At 52.3% G+C, this 27851-nt stretch overlaps 1 protein-coding gene across 1 annotated transcript in view; it reads right to left on the bottom strand.

The window, feature by feature from the left end:
* The window catches only part of LOC124049029 (breakpoint cluster region protein-like), a 154171-nt gene that overhangs the window by 54776 nt on the left and 71544 nt on the right, over window positions 1-27851 (bottom strand). The window contains exons 2-4 of the mRNA XM_046370315.1: window positions 19760-19944; window positions 8835-8939; window positions 8431-8616 (exon numbers count right to left, since the gene is read on the bottom strand). Coding sequence (XP_046226271.1) covers window positions 8431-8616; window positions 8835-8939; window positions 19760-19944 — 476 coding nt within the window. The remainder of the gene's footprint in view (window positions 1-8430; window positions 8617-8834; window positions 8940-19759; window positions 19945-27851) is intronic.

The following is a 27851-nucleotide window of genomic DNA, read 5'->3' as shown; positions in this document are numbered from 1 at the left end:
CTCCTTTCCCCTCACCCCTCTCTCCTCCCTCCTCTCTCTCTCTCCTCCATCCTCTCCCCTCACCCACTCTCCTCCCTCTCCTCCTCTCTCCTCCATCCTCTCCCCTCACCCACTCTCCTCCCTCCTCTCATCTCTTCTCATCCTCTCTCCTCCATCCTCTCCCCTCACCCACTCTCCTCCCTCCTCTCCTCTCTTCTCCTCCTCTCTCCTCCATCCTCTCCCCTCACCCACCCTCCTCCCTCCTCTCCTCTCTCCTCCATTCTCTCCCCTCACCCACTCTCCTCCCTCCTCTCCTCTCTTCTCATCCTCTCTCCTCCATCCACTCCCCTCACCCACTCTCCTCCCTCCTCTCCTCTCTTCTCCTCCTCTCTCCTCCATCCTCTCCCTCCCCACCCTCCTCCCTCCCTCTCTCCTCCCTCTCTCTCTCCTCCATCCTCTCCCCTCACCCACTCTCCTCCCTCCTCTCCTCCTCCATCCTCTCCCCTCACCCACTCTCCTCCCTCCTCTCCTCTCTTCTCATCCTCTCTCCTCCATCCACTCCCCCCCTCACCCACTCTCCTCCCTCCTCTCCTCTCTTCTCATCCTCTCTCCTCCATCCTCTCCCCTCACCCACTCTCCCTCCCTCCCTCTCTCTTCTCCTCCTCTCTCCTCCATCCTCTCCCCTCACCCACTCTCCTCCCTCCTCTCTCTCCATCTTCTCTCCTCTCTCCCATCCTCTCCCCTCACCCCCTCTCCCTCCCTCCTCTCTCCTCTCTTCTCATCCTCTCTCCTCCATCCTCTCCCCTCACCCACTCTCCTCCTCTCTCCTCCATCCTCTCCCCTCACCCACTCTCCTCCATCCTCTCCCCTCACCAACTCTCCTCCTCTCTCCTCCCTCCTCTCCTCTCTCCTCCATCCTCTCCCCTCACCCCTCACCCACTCTCCTCCCTCCTCTCCTCTCTTCTCATCCTCTCTCCTCCATCCGCTCCCCTCACCCACTCTCCTCCCTCCTCTCCTCTCCATTCTCATCCTCTCTCCTCCATCCTCTCCCCTCACCCACTCTCCTCCCTCCTCCTCTCCTCTCTCTCTCCTCCTCTCTCCTCCATCCTCTCCCCTCACCCACTCTCCTCCCTCCTCTCCTCTCTTCTCATCCTCTCTCCTCCATCCCCTCACCCCTCACCCACTCTCCTCCTCTCTCCTCCATCCTCTCCCCTCACCCACTCTCCTCCCTCCTCATCCTCTCTCCATCCTCTCCCCTCACCCACTCTCCTCCCTCTCCTCCTCTCTCCTCCATCCTCTCCCCTCACCCACTCTCCTCCCTCCTCCTCCTTCTCTCTTCTCCATCCTCCTCTCTCCTCCATCCTCTCCCCATCCTCTCACCCACTCTCCTCCCTCCTCTCCTCTCTTCTCATCCTCTCTCCTCCATCCTCTCCCCTCACCCACTCTCCTCCTCTCTCTCCATCCTCTCCCCCCTCACCCACTCTCCTCCATCCTCTCCCCTCACCCACTCTCCTCCTCTCTCCCATCCTCTCCTCCTCTCCCTCTCTCCTCCATTCTCTCCCTCACCCACTCTCCTCCCTCCTCTCCTCTCTTCTCATCCTCTCTCCTCCATCCGCTCCCCTCACCCACTCTCCTCCTCTCCTCTCTCCTCTCTCCCTCCATCCTCTCCCCTCACCCACTCTCCTCCCTCCTCCTCCTCTCTCCTCTCCCCTCCCCACTCCTCTCTCCTCCATCCTCTCCCCTCCCCACTCACCCCATCCTCTCCTCCTCCCTCCATCCTCCTCTCTCCTCCCTCCTCATCCTCTCTCCTCCATCCTCTCCCCTCACCCACTCTCCTCCCCTCTCCTCCTCCTCTCCCTCCACCCACTCTCCCCTCACCCACTCCTCCTCCCTCTCCCCTCACCCACTCCTCCCTCCTCTCCTCCTTCTCCTCTCCCTCTCACCCACTCTCCTCCCTCCTCTCCTCTCTTCTCATCCTCTCTCCTCCATCCTCTCCCTCACCCACTCTCCTCCCTCCTCTCTCTCTCTCCTCCTCTCTCATCCTCTCTCCTCCATCCTCTCCCCTCACCCACTCTCCTCCCTCCTCTCCTCTCTTCTCCTCTCTCCTCCATCCTCTCCCCCCACACCCACTCTCCTCCCTCCTCTCTCTCTCCTCTCCTCCTCTCTCCTCCATCCTCTCCCTCACCCACTCTCCTCCCTCCTCCTCCTCTCTTCTCATCCTCTCTCCTCACCCACTCTCCTCCCTCTCCCCCTCATCCTCTCCCCTCACCCATCTCTCCTCCCCACTCCTCTCCTCTCTTCTCATCCTCTCTCCTCCATCCTCTCCCCCTCACCCACTCTCCTCCCTCCTCTCCTCTCTCTCTCCATCCTCTCCCTCCCCTCACCCACTCTCCTCCCTCCTCTCCTCTCCCCTCTCCCCTCATCCCACTCCCTCCCCTCACTCCATCTCTCCCCTCCCTCTCCTCCTCCTCTCCTCCATCCTCTCCCCTCACCCACTCCATCCTCCCTCCTCTCAGAGAGGACTGTACCATTAGGGGTAACTGTACAGTGTATTATTTAGCCCCATGTTGGGGCTTTAAAGGAGTGTGAGAATACTTCTCTCATAACCTGTCATTAACCTTTTTTCATTTTTTTTTCCTCCCCCTTCTTTCTGGTAGTGATGAGCTGTTACTTTCCTCCGGCTCCTGTCTGTTACCTTCACAGACAGGGGGATCAGCTCTATCAGAGACTCAGCCTAAATCTCCTGCTCCCCATCCCCTCTCTCCTCCATCCTCTCCCCTCACCCACCCACTACTCTCCTCCATCCTCTCCCTCACCCACTCTCCTCCCCCTCCTCCCCTCTCTTCTCCCTCCCTCTCCCCTCACCCACTCTCCCTCCCTCCCTCCCCCTCTCTCCTCCATCCTCTCCCCTCACCCACTCCTCCCTCCCTCCTCCTCCTCTCTCCTCCCCATCCTCTCCCTCCATCACCCTCCCTCTCCTCCCTCCTCTCTCCTCTTTCTCATCCTCTCTCCTCCATCCTCTCCCCTCACCCACTCTCCTCCCTCCTCTCCTCTCCTCTCCTCCTCTCTCCTCCATCCTCCCTCCTCCCCTCACTCCACCCCCTCCACTCTCCTCCTCTCCTCTCCCTCCATCTCTCCCTCACCTCCCTCCTCCTCCTCTCTCCTCCATCCTCTCCCCTCACCCACTCTCCTCCCTCTCTCTCATCCTCTCTCCTCCATTCTCTCCCCTCACCCACTCTCCTCCCTCCTCTCCTCTCTTCTCATCCTCTCTCCTCCATCCATCCCCTCCCCACTCTCACCCACTCTCCTCCCCCTCCCATCCTCCCCCTCACCCTCCCTCCTCCTCTCTTCTCCTCCTCTCTCCTCCATCCTCTCCCCTCACCCACTCTCCCCTCCCTCCTCTCCTCCTCCATCCTCTCCCCTCACCCACTCTCCTCCCTCTCTTCTCATCCTCTCTCCTCATCCCACCCACTCTCCTCCCTCCTCTCCTCTCCTCCTCCATCCATCCTCTCCCTCACCCACTCTCCTCCCCTCTCCTCCATCCTCTCTCCTCCATCCTCTCCCCTCCCCACTCCTCTCCTCCCTCTCTCTCCCTCATCTCTTCTCATCCTCTCTCCTCCATCCTCTCCATCCTCCCCTCCCACTCTCCTCCCTCCTCTCCTCTCTTCTCCTCCCCCTCTCTCCTCCATCCTCTCCCCTCACCCACCCTCTCCCCTCCCTCCCTCTCCTCTCTTCTCCCTCCTCTCTCCTCCATCCTCTCCCCTCACCCACTCTCCTCCCTCCTCCCTCCTCTCTCCTCCATCCATCTCTCCCCTCACCCACTCTCCTCCCTCCTCTCCTCTCTTCTCATCCTCTCTCCTCCATCCGCTCCCCTCACCCACTCTCCTCCCTCCTCTCCTCTCTTCTCATCCTCTCTCCTCCATCCTCTCCCCTCACCCACTCTCCTCCCCATCCTCTCCTCCTCCATCCTCTCCCCTCTCCTCCTCCTCCTCCATCCTCTCCCCCTCTCCCTCACCCACTCTCCTCCATCCTCTCCCTCTCCTCTCCCTCCTCCATCTCTCTCCCTCTCCTCCCACTCTCCCCCTCCCTCCTCTCCTCTCTCTCTCTCCTCTCTCCTCCATCCGCTCCCCTCACCCACTCTCCTCTCCCTCCTCTCCTCTCTCTCTTCTCATCCTCTCTCCTCCATCCTCTCCCCTCACCCACCTCCTCCCTCTCCTTCTCCCCTCTCTCCTCCATCCCCCCACTCCCTCTCTCCCTCCATCCTCTCCCTCACCCACTCTCTCCTCCCCTCTCCATCCTCCCCCTCACCCACTCTCCCCCTCCTTTCTCCTCCTCTCTCCTCCATCCTCTCCCCTCACCCACTCCCTCCCTCTCTCCTCCCTCCTCTCTCCTCCATCTCTCCCCTCACCCACTCTCCTCCCTCCCCACTCTCCCCTCTCCCTCCATCTCTCCTCTCCTCCCCCCACCCATCCTCTCTCCTCCATCCTCTCCCCTCACCTCCACCCACCCTCCTCTCTCTCCTCCATCCTCTCCCCTCACCCACTCTCCTCCATCCTCTCCCCTCTCCTCCCCTCTCCCCTCCTCCCTCCCTCCTCCTCTCTTCTCCTCCTCTCTCCTCCATCCTCTCCCCTCCATCCTCTCCTCCCCTCCTCCCTCTCCTCCCACTCCCATCCTCCCCTCACCCACTCTCCTCCCTCTCTCTCCATCCCCTCTCCCCTCACCCACTCTCCCTCCCTCCTCTCCATCTTCTCTCTTCTCCCTCCATCCTCTCCCCTCACCCACTCTCCTCCCTCCTCTCCTCTCTTCTCATCCTCTCCTCCATCCTCTCCTCCCTCCTCCCTCCTCCCCTCACCCACTCATCCTCCATCCTCCCCCTCACCCACTCTCCTCCCTCCTCTCCTCCTCTCCTCCATCCTCTCCCCTCACCCACTCTCCTCCCTCCCCTCTCTCCTCTCCTCCATCCTCTCCCCTCACCCCACTCTCCTCCCTCCTCTCACCCTCCCCCTCTCTCCTCCATCCTCTCCCTCTCCCACTCCCCCTCCCTCCTCTCCTCTCCTCCCTCTCCCTCCTCTCCCCTTCTCCTCCTCTCTCCTCCCACTCCCCTCACCCACTCCCTCCTCCCTCCCTCTCTCCTCCATCCTCTCCCTCACCCTCTCTCCTCCATCCTCCTCCCCTCCATCCTCTCCCCTCCATCCTCCCCTCTCCCTCCTCTCTCTCTCCTCTCTCCTTCTCCCTCCTCTCCTCCATCCTCCATCCTCTCCCCTCTCACCTCCTCTCCTCCCCCTCCTCTCCTCCTCCTCTCCCCTCTCCCCTCACCCACTCTCCTCCTCTCCTCTCCTCTCCCCCCTCACCCACTCTCCTCCCTCTCCTCTCTCTCCATCCCCTCCATCCTCCCTCCTCCTCCCTCACCCACTCTCTCCCCTCTCCTCCATCCTCTCCCCTCCTCTCCTCCCTCCTCCTCTTCTCATCCTCTCCTCCTCTCCCCTCACCCACTCCTCTCCCTCCATCCTCTCCCCTCCCTCCTCCCTCCTCCATCTCCTCCTCTCTCTCCTCCATCCTCTCTCCCTCACCCACTCCCTCCCTCCTCTCCTCCCTCTCCCTCATCCTCTCTCTCCATCCTCCCCCCTCCCACTCTCCTCCTCCTCCTCTCCTCCTCTCTCCCCTCTCTCTCCATCCTCTCCCTCACCCACCCTCTCCTCTCCTCTCTCTCCTCCTCTCCACCCACTCCATCCTCTCCTCCATCCTCCCCTCACCCCTCTCTCTCCTCCCCCCTCCCCCTCACCCACTCTCTCCTCCCTCCTCTCTCTCTCTCCCTCCCCATCCATCCTCTCCCCACTCACCCACTCTCCTCCCTCCTCTCTCTCTCTCTCTCCATCCTCTCCCCTCACCCACTCTCCTCCTCCTCCCTCCCTCCTCTCCCTCCCCCTCTCTCCTCTCCCTCCATCCTCTCCCCTCACCCACTCTCCTCCCTCCTCTCATCCTCTCTCCTCCATCCTCTCTCCTCCATCCTCTCCCCTCACCCTCTCCATCCTCTCCCCTCCTCTCCCCTCACCCTCCTCCTCCATCCTCTCTCCCCACTCTCCTCCATCCTCTCCCCCCTCACCCACTCCCTCTCCTCCCTCCTCTCCTCTCTTCTCATCCTCTCTCCTCCATCCTCTCCCTCCCCTCACCCACTCCTCTCTCCCTCCATCTCTTCTCCCTCCCCCTCTCTCCCTCCATCCTCTCCCCTCACCCACTCTCCTCCCTCCTCCCTCTCCTCTCTCCCCTCTCTCTCTCCTCCATCCTCTCCCCCTCCCCTCCCTCCTCTCCTCTCTTCTCCTCCCTCCATCCTCTCCCCTCTCCTCCCCTCCTTCTCCTCCCTCTCCCATCCCATCCTCTCCCCTCACCCACTCCTCCCTCCTCTCTTCTCATCCCACTCTCTCCTCCATCCCTCTCCCCTCCCTCTCCCTCCTCTCTCCTCTCATCCTCTCTCCTCCATCCTCTCCCCTCACCCACTCTCCTCCCTCCCCTCCTCTCTCTCTCTCCTCTCCTCTCCCTCTCCCCTCCATCCTCTCCCCTCACCCTCTCTCCCTCTCCTCCTCTCCCCTCTCTCATCTCATCCTCTCTCCTCCATCCTCTCCCCTCACCCACTCTCCCCTCCCTCCATCTCTCTCTCCTCTCTCCTCCATCCTCTCCCCTCAACCACTATCCTCCCTCCTCATCCTCTCTCCTCCATCCTCTCCACTCACCCACTCTCCTCCCTCCTCTCCTCTCTTCTCATCCTCTCTCCTCCATCCTCTCCCCTCACCCACTCTCCTCCCTCCTCTCCTCTCTTCTCCTCCTCTCTCCTCCATCCTCTCCCCTCACCCACTCTCCTCCCTCCTCTCCTCTCTTCTCATCCTCTCTCCTCCATCCTCTCCCCTCACCCACTCTCCTCCCTCCTCTCCTCTCTCCTCCATCCTCTCCCCTCACCCACTCTCCTCCCTCTCCTCCTCTCTCCTCCATCCTCTCCCCTCACCCACTCTCCTCCCTCCTCTCAGAGAGGACTGTACCATTAGGGGGTAACTGTACAGTGTATTATTTAGCCCCATGTTGGGGCTTTAAAGGAGTGTGAGAATACTTCTCTCATAACCTGTCATTAACCTTTTTTCATTTTTTCCCCCTTCTTTCTGGTAGTGATGAGCTGTTACTTTTCCTCCGGCTGCCTGTCTGTTACAGAGACTTCACAGACAGGGGGATACAGCTCTATCAGAGAGACTCAGCCTAAATCTGCTAGCTGCTTCCCTCACCCACTCTCCTCCATCCTCTCCCCTCACCTACTCTCCTCCATCCTCTCCCCTCACCCACTCTCCTCCCTCTCCTCCTCTCTCCTCCATCCTCTCCCCTCACCCACTATCCTCCCTCCTCATCCTCTCTCCTCCATCTCTCCTCCATCAGGAATTGGGGGAAAGATGTATTTTGGTATGAGGGAGATAAAGAGATTGATAGAGAAAGGCAGAACGAAAAAGAGATAGAGAGAGGAACTAACGGACTGCTCCTCTACTGTAGCCTACAACCTTTGAATCCATACTGCTCCTCTTTCAACGCTTGTCTGCTGGGAGACGCAAAACGCAGCCGTTGATGCCACTGCTTATCACATAGCAGACACAGACAAGAGAGATGGAGTAGAAAAACGAACAATGAATAAATAAATGCGGAAAAGGATTCCGGCGTGTGCCGCCCTGACAGTATAACAGACAAATGAAATAGTCATTGTTCAGGCCTCCGGGGAGAGCGGGATTTGTGAAGATAATTGGAGGGAAGAGAGAGAGAAAAGTCCCCTAACGCTCAGTGTATGGCACTATTTATAGGCTGCTTCTTAGAGACATAGAGCACACAGTGTAACATTAGTCTCAGAGCTCCCTGGGTAGAAAAGACAGCATTGTGACATTCTACTTCTTCATGTGCACTGTCCTCGTACACACAGCACTCATGATAGGCTAGACTCAAGCTCTACTTCTGCAGTGACTGCATGAGCATTAGGGGGCTAAACAAGTGGTTAATTCAGGGTTAATTGACCCGTTGTGAACATGATGAAAAGGGCCCAGTCAGTACAGGTTTGGCTCTGGCCTCTGTGGCAGAATCTCTCAGGTCAGGAGGAGAGAGGCTATTCCATCTGTCCCTAAAATAAGTTGCACCTCATGAGGTTGATCAATGTGATTTGATTTAACATTTCTTCCATTCAGAGTACAGATGCTGCTGTGAGCTATGACACAGAGCCACACAGGACCACAGGCAGACTGTATAATGCATAAGGGTCCTGTGTTATTCTGAATGAGGCTCATGATGTCATGTTGCCATGCAGCCAGGTCCAGGGAGGGAGTCCTCTGTCATCCTGAGTCAGGCTCCAGGCTCCCACAGACACAGACACAGACACAGGGCAGGGCAGGGCAGGGCAGGGGAACACCCTAGGAATCTGTCTTTTGACCTCACCTGTTTCTGGAAGAGGTCCCCCACGCGCTGGTGGTGGCTCCACTGCTGCACCCGGGGGAGCAGGCCGTCGTAGAACTCCTTGTGGACCTCGTAAAGCTCGGGCACTTTGAAGAAGATGGTCTCGATCTGGGGGATGGTCAGCACGGGCTGGGACGTGGTGGCTGCTGCCTTCAGAGGCTTCATAGGCTGAGAGGACAGGTGAGAGAGAGAGAGAGAGAGAGAGAGAGAGAGAGAGAGAGAGAGAGAGAGAGAGAGAGAGAGAGAGAGAGAGAGAGAGAGAGAGAGAGAGAGAGAGAGAGAGAGAGAGAGAGAGAGAGAGAGAGAGAGTTTGTACTGTGTGTGTACATGTATGTGATACATAGCGCATTCATGGAAAGTCCAGTGTGTGTGTTCCAGCCTCTCACCAGTAGCAGTGCCTCCAGGTGGCTGAGGTAGGTCTCCTCGCTGGCTAGGATCCCAGACAGAACCCACTTCCTCATCTCCAGGCCTTTCTCTAGGTCCAACTCCGTCTGCAACAAACACAGGAAACGACTATGAAAAATTGCACACACAAGTACTGTACAGACAATGCAAATAAAACATGACCATTAGTCTGATGACAACAAAATAGTGGGTGGAAAGAGGATCTTTACAGTGCCTTCAGAAAGTATTTATACTCCTTGACTTATTCCACATGTTGTTGTGCTACAGCCGGAATCCAAAATGGATTTAAAAAACACAAAACCCCATAATCACAAAGTGAAAACATGTTTTTAGAAATGTTTGCAAATTTATTGAAAAAGAAATACAAAAATATCTCATTTACAAAAGTTGGAATCACCTTAGGCAGTGATTACAGTCGTGAACCTTTCTGGGTAAGTTTCTAAGAACTTTGCACACCTGGATTGTACAATATTTGCCCATTATTATTTAGAAAATTCTTCATGCTCTGTCATATTGGTTGTTGATCATTGCTAGACAACCATTTTCAGGTCTTACTGTATATTTTCAAGCAGATTTAAGTCAAAACTGTAACTTTACCACTCAGGAACATTCACTATCTTCTTGGTATGTCACTCCAGTGTAGATTTGTCCTTGTGTTTTAAGTTATTGTCCTGCTGAAAGGTGAATTCATCTCCCAGTGTCTGGTGGAAAGCAGACTGAACCAGGCCTGTGCTTAGCTCCATATAGAGAGTGGTACTCAGTAATGTGTTGTATTGGATTTGCCCCAAACATAACACTTCATATTAAGAACAAAAAAGTGAAATGCTTTATCACATTTTTTGCAGTATTACTTTAGTGCCTTGTTGCAAACAGGATGCAAACCTCCCTGGTCTTTGTGGTTAAATCTGTATTTAAAGTTCACTGCTAGACTGAGGGACTTTACAGATAATTGTATGTGTGGGGTACAGAGATGAGGTAGTCATTCCAAAATCATGTTAAAGAATATTATTGCACACAGAGTGAGTCCATGCAACTTATTATGTGACTTGCTAAGCACATTTTTACTCCTTAACGTAAGGCTTGCCATAAACAAAGGGGTTGAATACTTATTGACTCAAGACATTTCAGCTTTACATTTTTTATTAATTAGTAAAAATTTTGAAAATCATTTTTTAATTCAGGGTGTAACAACAACAAAATGTGGAAAAGGTCAAGGGGTGTGAATACTTTCTGAGGGCACTGTAGTTAATAAACACTGTGGTCTAAAATACAGGAAGCCTAGTGGTTAAGAGCATTGGGCCAGTAACCCGAAAGGCCCCTGGTTCAAATACCCGAGTCGACTAGATATTAAATCTGTTGATGGCCTCCGTAGTGGTGCAGTGGTCTAAGGCACTGCATCACAGTGTTAGCTGTGCCACCAGAGACTCTGGTTTCGAGCCCAGGCTCTGTCGCAGCCGGCCGCGTCCGGGAGGCCCATGGGGCGGTGCACAATTGGCCTAGCGTTGTCCGGGTTAGAGAGGGTTTGGCCGGCAGGGATATCCTTGTCTCACCGCGCACTAGTGACTCCTGTGGCGTGGCGGGCCGGGCGCAGTGCGCACCAACCAGGTCGCCAGGTGTACAGTGTTTCCTCCGACACATTGATGCTTCCGGGTTGGATGTGCGTTGCGTCAAGAAGCAGTGCGGCTTGGTTGGGTTGTGTTTCGGAGGACGCCTCTCCTGAGTCCGTACGGGAGTTGCAGCGATGAGACAAGACAGTAACTACTACCAATTGGATACCATGAAAAAGGGGTAACATTTTTTGTATTTAATTTTTTATCTGTCAATGTGCCCTTGGGCAAGGCAATTAACCCTAATTGCTCCTGTAAATGCAGCTTTGTTTTTAAAGAAGCCATTGTTCTCGCATTCTTCCAGGACAACCGAACCTCACTAGAGAGTAACAACATTCAACATGCGGCCAACGGAAATCTTTGGGCCGTCTAGCCTAACCAAGGAACCTAAAATAACTGACAGTCAGTATTTCCCATGGGATGTAGGTTGGTCTCTTAAAATGGCAGAGGACAGGCATAGCTAACCCTCAGGCTACAGGACAGAGGAGATGAGAGACAGAGAGCAGAGCAGGCCATGGCTGGGCTAGGTAGGCAAGTCCTCTCCTGGGTCTGGGATATCCAACCCAGACGTCTGGTTCAATAAGCTGAACTAAAGCTATCTGTACCCAGCTATTTCAGAGCACAACCTGGGGCTCCTTGGAAAGAGAGACACTGAGTGGAGAGAGGGAGGGGTAAACACAATGCTCCCTCAGGTATGGGGCCTCTGTCTGTCTCTGTGTCTGTCTGTGTGTCTGTGTGTGTGTTTCCCCATGCCAGACGGGCACACTCCAAGGTGCCCTATATCGTCAGACAGTGAGAGAGAGAGAGAGAGAGAGTGGAAAAACGATTTATTTACAAATGCCATAGGAGAAATAATAAGTCCCCACATGTAGAGATGCAGGCTGAAATGAATGACAGAATGTGATCATGTCCTCTGTGTGAGTTTAAGGGGGGCTAAATGAGCCTTAAACTCCTACCTCCATGGCCACTGAACAGGTAGTGGAAGCAGCAGATGTCAGTAAGAGTCTCAGTGGAACTACAGGGGTCCCGACTCACTGATGGAATCCATTACCTAGAGGTCTGTGCTGTGGACTCCATTACCCATATGTCTGTGCTGTGGACTCCATTACCCATATGTCTGTGCTGAGGACTCCATTACCCATGTGTCTGTGCTGTGGACTCCATTACCCATATGTCTGTGCTGAGGACTCCATTACCCATGTGTCTGTGCTGTGGACTTCATTACCCATATGTCTGTGCTGAGGACTCCATTACCCATATGTATGTGCTGTGGACTTCATTACCCATATGTCTGTGCTGAGGACTCCATTACCCATATGTCTGTGCTGTGGACTCCATTACCCATATGTCTGTGCTGTGGACTTCATTACCCATATGTCTGTGCTGTGGACTTCATTACCCATATGTCTGTGCTGTGGACTTCATTACCCATATGTCTGTGCTGTGGACTTCATTACCCATATGTCTGTGCTGTGGACTTCATTACCCATATGTCTGTGCTGTGGACTTCATTACCCATATGTCTGTGCTGTGGACTCCATTACCCATATGTCTGTGCTGTGGACTCCATTACCTATATGTCTGTGCTGTGGACTCCATTACCCATATGTCTGTGCTGTGGACTCCATTACCCATATGTCTGTGCTGTTGACTCCATTACCCATGTGTCTGTGCTGTGGACTCCATTACCCATGTGTCTGTGCTGTGGACTCCATTACCGATATGTCTGTGATGTGGACTCCATTACCCATGTGTCTGTGCTGTGTACTCCAATACCCATGTGTCTGTGCTGTGGACTCCATTACCCATATGTCTGTGCTGTGGACTCCATTACCCATATGTCTGTGCTGTGGACTCCATTACCCATATGTCTGTGCTGTGGACTCCATTACCCATGTGTCTGTGCTGTGGACTCCATTACCCATGTGTCTGTGCTGTGGACTCCATTACCCATATGTCTGTGCTGTGGACTCCATTACCCATGTGTCTGTGCTGTGTACTCCATTACCCATGTGTCTGTGCTGTGGACTCCATTACCCATATGTCTGTGCTGTGGACTCCATTACCCATATGTCTGTACTGTGGACTCCATTACCCATATGTCTGTGCTGTGGACTCCATTACCCATATGTCTGTGCTGTGGACTCCATTACCCATATGTCTGTGCTGTGGACTCCATTACCCATATGTCTGTGCTGTGCATCGCTCTGCTTCTTGGTTCTTATACAACAAGCCGTTTCTGCTTCTATACTAGAGGAGAGTGTTAGAAGAGAAGAGAATATGAAGCCTTTCTAAGTGACAACAGTATGTACGCGTTGGATGTTTGGAACAGCTACATGTCTGACAGGTGACAGACCACCGATCTCACCTGAAGAAGATCCACAGATTGAATTTAATATTTTTCTGATGTGCGTTGAATCTTTATGTAACCCTGGAGGCCAGACAGGGCAAAAGCCTGAGGGACACTTGATAACAGAAATGATCAGATAAAAGTGAATGAAAGAGAAAAATGAATGTGAAACCTCTCAGAGATATAATGGGCCCAGCCAGCCCACGTTTCCATTGTGGAGGTGAGCAAGTGTGTATTCATTCATTGCTCAGCCCCAGACTCAACTCTCCTCCTCAGGGGGCCCAACGCATCTCCAGACTATCATCTTTTATTTATCGCCGTAGCAACAACTAATGAGCCCCTCTCAGAATTCAGATGTGTAGAGACTGAGGGAGTCTGGTCCTGGACTTATAACTCAGCTGATCACTCTAACACTGTGCGTGTGTGTGGGTGTGCATGTGGTGTGTGTGTGCGCGTGTGGTGTGTGTGTGTGTGCATGCGTGCATGTGTGGGTGTGCATGTGGTGTGTGTGTGCGCGTGTGGTGTGTGTGTGTGTGCATGCGTGCGTGTGTGGGTGTGCATGTGGTGTATGTGTGCGCGTGTGGTGTGTGTGTGTGTGCATGCGTGCGTGTGTGTGTGTGCATGCGTGCGTGTGTGGGTGTGCATGTGGTGTGTGTGTGCGCGTGTGGTGTGTGTGTGCGTGCATGCATAGTAAACAAATCTATATGCGAAGCACCCACCCAGTCTACAGTAACTGTGTGTACCTTGACTTCATGTATCATTCTAAACACAAGCTAAATACCACATGGATGGATTCATGGTCACTACTGATTTGTTTAAGTAGGTCTAAGTCGAATTGCTCTGTGGAAATACACCGTAAGGCATACCAACAGTTATTATCGTGTATGTAAGCAGATGGTCTAATAACTGAGGACATTGAGAGAAACGTTCAAAGCCAGGTAGGAGGCGATTGTGGGCGACGAAGCTCGTCTCGTTTTATATAACTCCTGTTCACTTTCATTTCTCACAATTCTTCTGAACATCAACATCATCCCTCTCTATCACTGAAGCGTTAATCAGACCGTTTCTCTTCTCTCTCTCTCTTCTCTCTGTTCCCAAAACTTGTTCTCTAAAGGAGTGAGTTATTGTACTGTAATACTTTCCAAGACTCTGGGGGAGATAGCAGGATCAAACGGTGGTGACTCACTCTGCTGTGTGGGCGAGCTGCTGAACCGGGGGTATCAAGGACGGACGGACGGAGGGGGTTATCAAGAACGGTGTAACGGCAGATTTCGGACCAAGATGCGCCGTGGTATGTGTCCATAATGTTTATTTTAAAAACAAACTGAACACTAAGAATACAAAAACAATAAACGATGACGTGAATAACCAAACCAAAACAGTACCGTGTGGCGACAAACACAGACACGGAAACAAACACCCACCAACCAACAGTGAAACCCAGGCTACCTAAGTATGCTTCTCAATCAGAGACAACTAACGACACCTGCCTCTGATTGAGAACCATACTAGGCCGAACACAGAAATAGAAAAACATAGAAACACAAAACATAGACTGCCCACCTCAACTAACGCCCTGACCATACTAAATAAAGACAAAACGAAGGAAAATAAAGGTCAGAACGTGACAGTACCCCCCCACCCCACCCAAAGGTGCAGACTCCGTCTGCAAAACCGGGGAGGTTCTGGGTGGGCGTCTGTCCACGGTGGCGGCTCTGGCGCGGGACGTGGACCCCACTTCATCATAGTCTTGGTGCGCCTCTTAGCCCGTCTCCGTGGCCTCTTTAGAGTGGCGACCCTTGCCACCGATCTTGGACTGGGGACCCACGCCACGGGTCCTGAATGGATGATAGATTCCGGCAGCGCCGGACAGGCGGTAGACTCCGGCGGCGCCGGAGTGAAGGTCGGCTCCAGGCCGCTCCTGGCTGGCTGACGGCTCTGGCTGTTCCTGGCTGGTTGACGGCTCTGGCAGCTCCTGGCTGGCTGACGGCTCTGGCAGCTCCTGGATGGCTGACGGCTCTGGCAGCTCCTGGCTGGCTGACGGCTCTGGCAGCTCCTGGCTGGCTGACGGCTCTGGCAGCTCCTGGATGGCTGACGGCTCTGGCAGCTCCTGGCTGGCTGACCGCTCTGGCAGCTCCTGGCTGGCTGATGGCTCTGGCAGCTCCTGGCTGGCTGACGGCTCTGGCAGTTCCTGGCTGGCTGACGGCTCTGGCAGGTCCTGGCTGACTGACGGCTCTGGCAGGTCCTGGCTGACTGATGGCTCTGGCAGGTCCTGACTGACTGACGGCTCTGGCAGGTCCTGGCTGACTGACGGCTCTGACGGTTCAGGGAAGACTGGCGGCTCTAGCAGCTCCTGACAGACGGGAGACTCTAACAGCTCAGGACAGACGGGAGACTCTAGCAGCTCAGGACAGACGGGAGACTCTAGCAGCTCAGGACAGATGGGAGACTCTAGCAGCTCGGGACAGACGGGAGACTCTAGCAGCTCTGGACAGACGGGAGACTCTAGCAGCTCTGGACAGACGAGAGACTCTAGCAGCTCTGGACAGACGGGATACTCTGGTAGCGCTGGAGAGGAGGAAAGCTCTGGCAGCACTGGACAGGCGGGAGACCCTGTAGGCAGAAGACGGAGAGACAGCCTGGTGCGGGGGGCTGCCACCGGAGGGCTAGTGCGCGGAGGTGGCACTGGATAGACCGGACCGTGCAGGTGCACTGGAGCTCTTGAGCACCGAGCCTGCCCAACCTTACCTGGTTGAATGCTCCCCGTAGCCCGACCAGTGCGGCGAGGTGGAATAAGCCGCACTGGGCTGTGCTGGCGAACCGGGGACACCATGCGTAAGGCTGGTGCCATGTACGCTGGCCCAAGGAGACGCACTGGAGACCAGATGCATAGAGCCGGCTTCATGGCACCTGGCTCGATGCCCACTCTAGCCCGGCCGATACGTGGAGCTGGAATGTACCGCACCGGGGAGACCGTACGCTCCACAGCATAACACGGTGCCTTCCCGGTCCCTCTCGCTCTCCGGTAAGCACAGGAAGTTGCCGCAGGTCTCCTACCTGGCTTCGCCACACTCCCTGTGTGCCTCCCCCCAAGATATTTTTGGGGCTGACTCTCGGGCTTCCAACCGCGCCGCCGTGCTGCCTCCTCATACCAGCGCCTCCAGCTCTGCTTTGGGACGGCTTCCTCTCCCATCTAGAATTTCCTCCCAAGTCCATGAGTCCTGTGTCTTCGGCCGCTGTTGCTGCTGCCCATTACCACGTCGCTTGGTCCTCTGTTAGTGGGTGTTTCTGTAACGGCAGATTTCCTCCTCTTCGTCTGAAGAGGAGTAAGGATCGGACCAAGATGCGGTGTGGTAAGTGTTCATTTCATTTATTTTAAAAACATAAACTGAACACTAAGAATACAAATACAATAAAAGATGACGTGAATAACCAAACCAAAACAGTACCGTGTGGCGACAAACACAGACACGGAAACAAACACCCACCAACCAACAGTTAAACCCAAACTAAGTATGATTCTCAATCAGAGACAACTAACAACACCTGCCTCTGATTGAGAACCATACTAGGCCAAACACAGAAATAGAAAAACATAGAAACACAAAACATAGACTGCCCACCCCAACTCATGCCCTGACCATACTAAATAAAGACAAAACAAAGGAAATAAAGGTCAGAATGTGACAGACGGACATCATTGCATTTTGGAGACGACTACTGAAAAACAACAGTGTGCACAAATCTGTCTATGTGTGGTGCTGCTGTATGGATTTTGAGTGTAATATTTTTAGCTTGCCTAGTTAAAAAAAAGAAAAGTTAAATAAATCCCCACAAATAAATTAAAAATATATATTAAAAATAGCTGGAGCTCTCTCTCTGCTAACACTACAGTAACAGGTTTACTCAGGGAGTGGGTCTCTAAATACAGGAGTTTACTCAGGGAGTGGGTCTCTAAATACAGGAGTTTACTCAGGGAGTGGGTCTCTAAATACAGGAGTTTAGTCAGGGAGTGGGTCTCTAAATACAGGAGTTTAGTCAGGGAGTGGGTCTCTAAATATAGGAGTTTACTCAGGGAATGGCCTCTAAATACAGGAGTTTACTCAGGGAGTGGGACTCTAAATACAGGAGTTTACTCAGGGAGTGGGTCTCTAAATACAGGAGTTTAGATTTACATTTAACATTACATGAGTGGGTCTCTAAATACAGGAGTTTACTCAGGGACTCTAAATACAGGGCCTCTAAATACAGGAGTTTACTCAGGGAGTGGGTCTCTAAATACAGGAGTTTACTCAGGGAGTGGGACTCTAAATACAGGAGTTTAGTCAGGGAGTGGGTCTCTAAATACAGGAGTTTACTCAGGGAGTGGGCCTCTAAATACAGGAGTTTAGTCAGGGAGTGGGCCTCTAAATACAGGAGTTTACTCAGGGAGTGGGCCTCTAAATACAGGAGTTTAGTCAGGGAGTGGGACTCTAAATACAGGAGTTTAGTCAGGGAGTGGGACTCTAAATACAGGAGTTTGGTCAGCAAATGTCACTCAATCCCTGCAATACCAAATCCATCACACTTTGTGTACAGTGAGAGTGTGTGTGTGTCTGTGTATGCTTATTAAAACCGGCCAGGGACTCCCCATTTATTGGCAGATTCAACCATCAATCAATTTGACAAGCACTCTGTCTGCTACTGAGGCGAGGCAGGGGTGGGTCACAGGCCTTACTTTATTACCACTGATGTGATTACTTCCTCCAGGAGAGAGAGACTGCAGTACAATGATGTGATTACTTCCTCCAGGAGAGAGACACTGCAGTACAGTGATGTGATTACTTCCTCCAGGAGAGAGAGACTGCAGTACATTGATGTGATTACTTCCTCCAGGAGAGAGACACTCCAGGAGAGAGAGACTACAGTGATGTGATTACTTCCTCCAGTGCAGTACAGTGATGTGATTACTTCCTCCAGGAGAGCGACACTGCAGTACAGTGATGTGATTACTTCCTCCAGGAGAGAGACACTGCAGTACAGTGATGTGATTACTTCCTCCAGGAGAGAGACACTGCAGTACAGTGATGTGATTACTTCCTCCAGGAGAGAGAGACTGCAGTACAGTGATGTGATTACCTCCAGGAGAGAGACACTGCAGTACAGTGATGTGATTACTTCCTCCAGGAGAGAGACTGCAGTACAGTGATGTGATTACTTCCTCCAGGAGAGAGACACTGCAGTACAGTGATGTGATTACCAGTGATGTGATTACTTCCTCCACAGTGATGTGATTACTTCCTCCAGGAGAGAGACTGCAGTACAGTGATGTGATTACTTCCTCCAGGAGAGAGAGACTGCAGTACAGTGATGTGATGTGCAGTACAGTGATGTGATTACTTCCTCCAGGAGAGAGACTGCAGTACAATGATGTGATTACTTCCTCCAGGAGAGAGAGACACTGCAGTACAGTGATGTGATTACTTCCTCCAGGAGAGAGACACTGCAGTTGATTGATTACTTCCTCCAGGAGAGAGACACTGCAGTACAGTGATGTGATTACTTCCTCCAGGAGAGAGAGACACTGCAGTACAGTGATGTGATTACTTCCTCCAGGAGAGAGACTGCAGTACAGTGATGTGATTACTGGAGAGACACTGCAGTGATGTGATTACTTCCTCCAGGAGAGAGAGACTGAGACAGTGATGTGATTACTTCCTCCAGGAGAGAGACTACAGTGATGTGATTACTTCCTCCAGGAGAGAGACACTGCAGTACAGTGATGTGATTACAGGAGAGAGAGACACTGCATGATTGATTACTTCCTCCAGGAGAGAGACACTGCAGTGTGAGTACAGTGATGTGATTACTGGAGAGAGAGAGACTGCACAGTGATGTGATTACTTCCTCCAGGAGAGAGACTGCAGTACAGGAGAGAGACACTGCAGTACAGTGATGTGATTACTTCCTCCAGGAGAGAGAGACTGGAGAGAGAGACATGTGATTACTTCCTCCAGGAGAGAGAGACTGCAGTACAATGATGTGATAGTACAGTGATGTGATTACTTCCTCCAGGAGAGAGACACTGCAGTACTGATGATGTGGATTACAATGATGTGATTACCCTCCAGGAGAGAGAGACTGCAGTACAATGATGTGATTACTTCCTCCAGGAGAGAGAGACTGCAGTACAGTGATGTGATTACTTCCTCCAGGAGAGAGAGAGAGACTGCAGTACAGTGATGTAATTACTTCCTCCAGGAGAGAGAGACTGCAGTACAGTGATGTAATTACTTCCTCCAGGAGAGAGAGACTGCAGTACAATGATGTGATTACTTCCTCCAGGAGAGAGAGATGTGATTACTTCCTCCAGGAGAGAGAGACTGCAGTACAATGATGTGATTACTTCCTCCAGGAGAGAGAGACTGCAGTACTGTGATGTGATTACTTCCTCCAGGAGAGAGACACTGCAGTACAGTGATGTGATTACTTCCTCCAGGAGAGAGAGACTGCAGTACAGTGATGTGATTACTTCCTCCAGGAGAGAGACACTGCAGTACAGCGATGTGATTACTTCCTCCAGGAGAGAGACACTGCAGTATGGTGCATTTACAACAACACATACTAACATAGCACCAGTCTAACCCAATCAGTGAGGTGTACACACACACACACCAATCGCAAGGTAATCCCATTACAAAAATGGCAATATAATGTCACTAAGGTAGTATGGCTTATTGATGAAGATAATAAGCTATTATACTATAGATCGATTGGGGGTGTGGGGTCTCTCTTCATGGTAACCTATGAGGAGAAAGAGGCTTCAGAGATAAGTGTCTATGTTTCTTCATGGCAGGCTGTGATGGAGGGCCAGAAGGTGATAGAACAGAGTAGGAGAGACATGAGGAGCTTCCTGGGGTGATTGGGAGGTTACCTTTGTGACAAAGACTAAACGGGGGGTGGCACTCACCGACTTGGAGGACTCAAGGGATCCGGAGGAGAGGGTGTCTCGGCTGCTGCGGCTCTTGGAGCTGAGGTGTGGCGAAGAGGAGGGCGAGTCGTCGATGTAGGGCAGGATGTCATGGTGGCGCCTCTGCTCCTCCGCACGGTCCGCATCGTACCCGTAAGTGGGAGGGGTCCCCGTGAACGGACCATCTGTGAATGACAAAGCATTTGTGATCATGTTGTTGAGTATAAGGGTAGCTATCCTGGTATAGATATTTATGTTTCTAGTCTAAATCCCTTCAAGGCCAGGAGGGTGAGTACAGTGGAGAGTTCTGGGAAGTGTGTGTGTAATGCTGGGGGGGTGGGGGCATCCGTGTCACAATGTCATTGACCTTTTGGTCAACCCCAAACGAGAGCTGTCCATGGTTCATGTGTTCTGACTCAGACAGGATGGACGTTTTACTCTCTCAAGTTTACACCACACAGTAAGCATTGTGTCTGCATTTACATGAGCTCAAACTCCCTCCACTGGAAACAGCAGCCAGGGACTGAGTGGATGGTCGGGGGCCAAACAATAGATTGAATTTGAAAAGAACAATCATTGTACACCTTGATTTCATTCTATTCGTGGGAAAACTTGTAAAGATATTTCTAATTCAACTAATTTTTGGGTGAATTCCTGGTGATTTTACAGTATTGTTTTTTTTACCTAAAAACCTCCACACTGACACACTGTGTGTGACATTTTTCTATTTCCTTACTCATGGTTTTAAAGTCATTTCTCTCTCTCTCTCTCTCCCACATTCCCCTCTGTCTGTCTGTGTGCCCACTGCCCACTGTACCCAGAGCCTACTGCCCATAGTGACCGTGCCGCTGCTGCCAACCGCCCTGTGGAGCATGCTACCAGGCCATGCCAGGTGAGGCCAGGGGACAACTGAGGGACTGTCTGAGGATGGGTACACCGCCTGCCAGGTGTCTGCTCAGTGCCCCATGCCAAGGGCCATTAAGACAGTCTCTCCATAGATAGACACTACCACTAAGTATGCATCACCAAAGTGTGCACCATAGGAACACTCAGAGTCTGTGTAGAGTAAAGTAGTAGCCACAACCAATACTACTTACAAGACCATAAAAGACCACTCTGTATCTATCTAACTGCAGCAAAAGGGAGATCAAGTGGTGGAGGGGCAAACAAGGCAAAAAGGCACGTTAAGAGTAACATCATTGTTTATATTGATTTAGGACTAAAGTACAAACACTCAAGATTCAAAGACTTACACAGTATATTCAGTATACATGAACTAGGTCAACCTGGGAGGTATTTCCCTCATTTACGCTAAGCAAGTGTAGTGTACAGGTCTGTATTAGTGTCTGGTATGATTCTAGACTAATTGTATGCCTAGGGCCTCAGAGGTTGTGTGTATTTTCCAGTAAGGAGGGATGAGACATCATACGGCAGTAACAGGTCAGCTCTGAGGGCACTGTGCTATAGGTGCTGGCTGCAGGGAACACAGTGTCTCTAAGACAGCCCCTCTAGCCCACACAGGGTCTACAGTACAGTAACAGGTCAGCTGTGAGGGCACTGTGCTATAGGTGCTGGCTGCAGGGAACACAGTGTCTCTAAGACAGCCCCTCTAGCCCACACAGGGTCTACTGTACAGTAACAAGTCAGCTGTGAGGGCACTGTGCTATAGGTGCTGGCTGCAGGGAACACAGTGTCTCTAAGACAGCCCAGACAGGGTCTACAGTACAGTAACAGGTCAGCTGTGAGGGCACTGTGCTATAGGTGCTGGCTGCAGGGAACACAGTGTCTCTAAGACAACCACTCTAGCCCACACAGGGTCTACAGTACAGTAACAGGTCAGCTGTGAGGGCACTGTGCTATAGGTGCTGGCTGCAGGGAACACAGTGTCTCTAAGACAGCCCCTCTAGTCCACACAGGGTCTACAGTACAGTAACAGGTCAGCTGTGAGGGCACTGTGCTATAGGTGCTGGCTGCAGGGAACACAGTGTCTCTAAGACAGCCACTCTAGCCCACACAGCGTCTACAGTACAGTAACAGGTCAGCTGTGAGGGCACTGTGCTATAGGTGCTGGCTGCAGGGAACACAGTGTCTCTAAGACAGCCCCTCTAGCCCACACAGGGTCTACAGTACAGTAACAGGTCAGCTGTGAGGGCACTGTGCTATAGGTGCTGGCTGCAGGGAACACAGTGTCTCTAAGACAGCCCCTCTAGCCCACACAGGGTCTACAGTACAGTAACAGGTCAGCTGTGAGGGCACTGTGCTATAGGTGCTGGCTGCAGGGAACACAGTGTCTCTAAGACAGCCCAGACAGGGTCTACAGTACAGTAACAGACCCTCTAGCCCAAGAAGGGGTCTACAGTACAGTAACAGCCCATCTAGCCCAGACAGGGTCTACAGTACAGTAACAGCCCATCTAGCCCAGACAGGGTCTACAGTACAGTAACAGCCCATCTAGCCCAGACAGGGTCTACAGTACAGTAACAGACCCTCTAGCCCATGAAGGGGTCTACAGTACAGTAACAGCCCCTCTAGCCCAGACAGGGTCTACAGTACAGTAACAGCCCATCTAGCCCAGACAGGGTGTACAGTACAGTAACAGCCCATCTAGCCCAGACAGGGTCTACAGTACAGTAACAGCCCCTCTAGCCCAGACAGGGTCTACAGTACAGTAACAGACCATCTAGCCCAGACAGGGTCTACAGTACAGTAACAGCCGCTCTAGCCCAGACAGGGTCTACAGTACAGTAACAGACCATCTAGCCCAGACAGGGTCTACAGTACAGTAACAGACCATCTAGCCCAGACAGGGTCTACAGTACAGTAACAGACCATCTAGCCCAGACAGGGTCTACAGTACAGTAACAGACCATCTAGCCCAGACAGGGTCTACAGTACAGTAACAGACCATCTAGCCCAGACAGGGTCTACAGTACAGTAACAGCCCATCTAGCCCAGACAGGGTCTACAGTACAGTAACAGCCCCTCTAGCCCAGACAGGGTCTACAGTACAGTAACAGCCCCTCTAGCCCAGACAGGGTCTACAGTACAGTAACAGCCCCTCTAGCCCAGACAGGGTCTACAGTACAGTAACAGACCATCTAGCCCAGACAGGGTCTACAGTACAGTAACAGACCATCTAGCCCAGACAGGGTCTACAGTACAGTAACAGCCCCTCTAGCCCAGACAGGGTCTACAGTACAGTAACAGCCCCTCTAGCCCAGACAGGGTCTACAGTACAGTAACAGACCATCTAGCCCAGACAGGGTCTACAGTACAGTAACAGACCATCTAGCCCAGACAGGGTCTACAGTACAGTAACAGCCCCTCTAGCCCAGACAGGGTCTACAGTACAGTAACAGCCCCTCTAGCCCAGACAGGGTCTACAGTACAGTAACAGCCCCTCTAGCCCAGACAGGGTCTACAGTACAGTAACAGACCATCTAGCCCAGACAGGGTCTACAGTACAGTAACAGACCATCTAGCCCAGACAGGGTCTACAGTACAGTAACAGACCATCTAGCCCAGACAGGGTCTACAGTACAGTAACAGACCATCTAGCCCAGACAGGGTCTACAGTACAGTAACAGACCATCTAGCCCAGACAGGGTCTACAGTACAGTAACAGCCCATCTAGCCCAGACAGGGTCTACAGTACAGTAACAGCCCCTCTAGCCCAGACAGGGTCTACAGTACAGTAACAGCCCCTCTAGCCCAGACAGGGTCTACAGTACAGTAACAGCCCCTCTAGCCCAGACAGGGTCTACAGTACAGTAACAGACCATCTAGCCCAGACAGGGTCTACAGTACAGTAACAGACCATCTAGCCCAGACAGGGTCTACAGTACAGTAACAGCCCCTCTAGCCCAGACAGGGTCTACAGTACAGTAACAGCCCCTCTAGCCCAGACAGGGTCTACAGTACAGTAACAGACCATCTAGCCCAGACAGGGTCTACAGTACAGTAACAGACCATCTAGCCCAGACAGGGTCTACAGTACAGTAACAGACCATCTAGCCCAGACAGGGTCTACAGTACAGTAACAGACCATCTAGCCCAGACAGGGTCTACAGTACAGTAACAGACCATCTAGCCCAGACAGGGTCTACAGTACAGTAACAGACCCTCTAGCCCAGACAGGGTCTACAGTACAGTAACAGCCCCTCTAGCCCAGACAGGGTCTACAGTACAGTAACAGCCCCTCTAGCCCAGACAGGGTCTACAGTACAGTAACAGCCCCTCTAGCCCAGACAGGGTCTACAGTACAGTAACAGCCCCTCTAGCCCAGACAGGGTCTACAGTACAGTAACAGCCCCTCTAGCCCAGACAGGGTCTACAGTACAGTAACAGCCCCTCTAGCCCAGACAGGGTCTACAGTACAGTAACAGCCCCTCTAGCCCAGACAGGGTCTAGCAGTAACAGACCATTTAGACAGGGTCTACAGTACAGTAACAGACCATCTAGCCCAGACAGGGTCTACAGTACAGTAACAGCCCATCTAGCCCAGACAGGGTCTACAGTACAGTAACAGCCCATCTAGCCCAGACAGGGTCTACAGTACAGTAACAGCCCCTCTAGCCCAGACAGGGTCTACAGTACAGTAACAGCCCCTCTAGCCCAGACAGGGTCTACAGTACAGTAACAGCCCCTCTAGCCCAGACAGGGTCTACAGTACAGTAACAGACCATCTAGCCCAGACAGGGTCTACAGTACAGTAACAGCCCCTCTAGCCCAGACAGGGTCTACAGTACAGTAACAGACCATCTAGCCCAGACAGGGTCTACAGTACAGTAACAGCCCCTCTAGCCCAGACAGGGTCTACAGTACAGTAACAGACCATCTAGCCCAGACAGGGTCTACAGTACAGTAACAGACCCTCTAGCCCAGACAGGGTCTACAGTACAGTAACAGCCCCTCTAGCCCAGACAGGGTCTACAGTACAGTAACAGCCCCTCTAGCCCAGACAGGGTCTACAGTACAGTAACAGCCCCTCTAGCCCAGACAGGGTCTACAGTACAGTAACAGACCATCTAGCCCAGACAGGGTCTACAGTACAGTAACAGCCCATCTAGCCCAGACAGGGTCTACAGTACAGTAACAGCCCCTCTAGCCCAGACAGGGTCTACAGTACAGTAACAGCCCCTCTAGCCCAGACAGGGTCTACAGTACAGTAACAGCCCCTCTAGCCCAGACAGGGTCTACAGTACAGTAACAGCCCCTCTAGCCCAGACAGGGTCTACAGTACAGTAACAGCCCCTCTAGCCCAGACAGGGTCTACAGTACAGTAACAGACCATCTAGCCCAGACAGGGTCTACAGTACAGTAACAGCCCATCTAGCCCAGACAGGGTCTACAGTACAGTAACAGACCATCTAGCCCAGACAGGGTCTACAGTACAGTAACAGCCCCTCTAGCCCAGACAGGGTCTACAGTACAGTAACAGCCCCTCTAGCCCAGACAGGGTCTACAGTACAGTAACAGCCCCTCTAGCCCAGACAGGGTCTACAGTACAGTAACAGCCCCTCTAGCCCAGACAGGGTCTACAGTACAGTAACAGCCCCTCTAGCCCAGACAGGGTCTACAGTACAGTAACAGCCCCTCTAGCCCAGACAGGGTCTACAGTACAGTAACAGCCCCTCTAGCCCAGACAGGGTCTACAGTACAGTAACAGACCATCTAGCCCAGACAGGGTCTACAGTACAGTAACAGACCATCTAGCCCAGACAGGGTCTACAGTACAGTAACAGCCCATCTAGCCCAGACAGGGTCTACAGTACAGTAACAGCCCATCTAGCCCAGACAGGGTCTACAGTACAGTAACAGCCCCTCTAGCCCAGACAGGGTCTACAGTACAGTAACAGACCATCTAGCCCAGACAGGGTCTACAGTACAGTAACAGCCCCTCTAGCCCAGACAGGGTCTACAGTACAGTAACAGACCATCTAGCCCAGACAGGGTCTACAGTACAGTAACAGCCCCTCTAGCCCAGACAGGGTCTACAGTACAGTAACAGACCATCTAGCCCAGACAGGGTCTACAGTACAGTAACAGCCCCTCTAGCCCAGACAGGGTCTACAGTACAGTAACAGCCCCTCTAGCCCAGACAGGGTCTACAGTACAGTAACAGCCCCTCTAGCCCAGACAGGGTCTACAGTACAGTAACAGCCCCTCTAGCCCAGACAGGGTCTACAGTACAGTAACAGACCATCTAGCCCAGACAGGGTCTACAGTACAGTAACAGCCCATCTAGCCCAGACAGGGTCTACAGTACAGTAACAGACCATCTAGCCCAGACAGGGTCTACAGTACAGTAACAGCCCCTCTAGCCCAGACAGGGTCTACAGTACAGTAACAGCACCTCTAGCCCAGACAGGGTCTACAGTACAGTAACAGCCCCTCTAGCCCAGACAGGGTCTACAGTACAGTAACAGCCCCTCTAGCCCAGACAGGGTCTACAGTACAGTAACAGCCCCTCTAGCCCAGACAGGGTCTACAGTACAGTAACAGCCCCTCTAGCCCAGACAGGGTCTACAGTACAGTAACAGCCCCTCTAGCCCAGACAGGGTCTACAGTACAGTAACAGCCCCTCTAGCCCAGACAGGGTCTACAGTACAGTAACAGCCCCTCTAGCCCAGTGAGTCAGTCTCTTACTCTTTCTGAACAGATCCTCCATTTGTCTGCTGGCAGGCTCCACAGCTGCAACCATACTCATTCTGGTCACACCCAGGCTCACGCTTCCTTCCAAACCTCCTCTCCTCTCTAATTCCCCCAACAGTCCCCGCTGGCAAGGGATCCACCATCAATAATACACACACATACTCACGCACAAGCCCTTGACCCCATCTCCCCATCTCTCAAAAAGTCCACAAATGTTCTTCCTGGAGCTATTGGCAGAGGACAGTCCAACCATCGCCAACAGGGAAAAACAGTGTTAAATCACGTTGGCATGGAAACGTTTTTTTGAGGGGAGGAGGACTTTTCCCCACACAAGTGGAAAAGTCCAATCAGGTACTCTGCTGCTACAGCAAAGCATGGGTCCTTTCCAAAACACCAGAGGGCGGGTCTAGAGAAGTATCATTTGACCTGATTTCCAGAAACACTGGGCTATTGATGTCAGCTCGAGGTACATGTCATGTATAAATGATATTTACTTTGGTGCTGTTATGAATGGTGTAAATCACATACAGCACACTACCTGTGTGTGTGTGTGTGTGTGTGTGTGTGTGTGTGTGTGTGTGTGTGTGTGTGTGTGTGTGTGTGTGTGTGTGTGTGTGTGTGTGTGTGTGTGTGTGTGTGTGTGTGTGTGTGTGTGTGTGTGTGTGTGTGTGTGTGTGTGTGTGTGTGTGTGTGTGTGTTGTAGAGGTCGACCGATTATGATTTTTCAATGCCGGTACCGATAATTGGAGGACCAAAAAAAAGCTGATTACTCGGCCGATTAAAAAAATGTATTTGTAGTAATGACAATTACAACAATACTGAATAAACACTTATTTTGACTTGATATAATACATCAATAAAATCAATTGAGCCTCAAATAAATCATGAAACATGTTCAATTTGGTTTAAATAACGCAAAAACAAAGTGTTGGAGAAGAAAGAAAAAGTGCAATATGTCCCATGTAAGAAAGCTAACGTTTAAGTTCCTTGCTCAGAACATGGGAACTTACGAAACCTGGTGGTTCCTTTTAAAATGAGTCTTCAATATTCCCAGGTAAGAAGTTTTAGTTTGTAGTTATTATAGGATTATTTCTCTCTATACCATTTGCATTTCATATACCTTTGACTATTGGATGTTCTTATAGGCACTTTAGTATTGCCAGTGTAACAGTATAGCTTCCATCCCTCTCCTCGCCGCTACTTGGGCTTAAACAAGGAACACATCGACAACAGACACCCCCAAAGCAGCGTTACCCATGCAGAGCAAGGGGAACAACTACTCCAAGTCTCAGAGCGAGTGACGTTTGAAACGCTATTAGCGCGCACCCTGCTAACTAGCTAGCCATTTCACATCGGTTACACCAGCCTAATCTCGGGAGTTGAAAGGCTTGAAGTCATAAACAGAGCAATGCATGAAGAGCTGCTGGCGAAACACACG

The sequence above is a fragment of the Oncorhynchus gorbuscha genome, linkage group LG11 (genome assembly GCF_021184085.1).
Source record: "Oncorhynchus gorbuscha isolate QuinsamMale2020 ecotype Even-year linkage group LG11, OgorEven_v1.0, whole genome shotgun sequence".
Classification (NCBI taxonomy): Eukaryota; Metazoa; Chordata; class Actinopteri; order Salmoniformes; family Salmonidae; genus Oncorhynchus; species Oncorhynchus gorbuscha.
The sequence above is the reverse complement of the archived record's forward strand: the minus strand, read 5'-3'. Positions and strand labels throughout refer to the sequence as shown.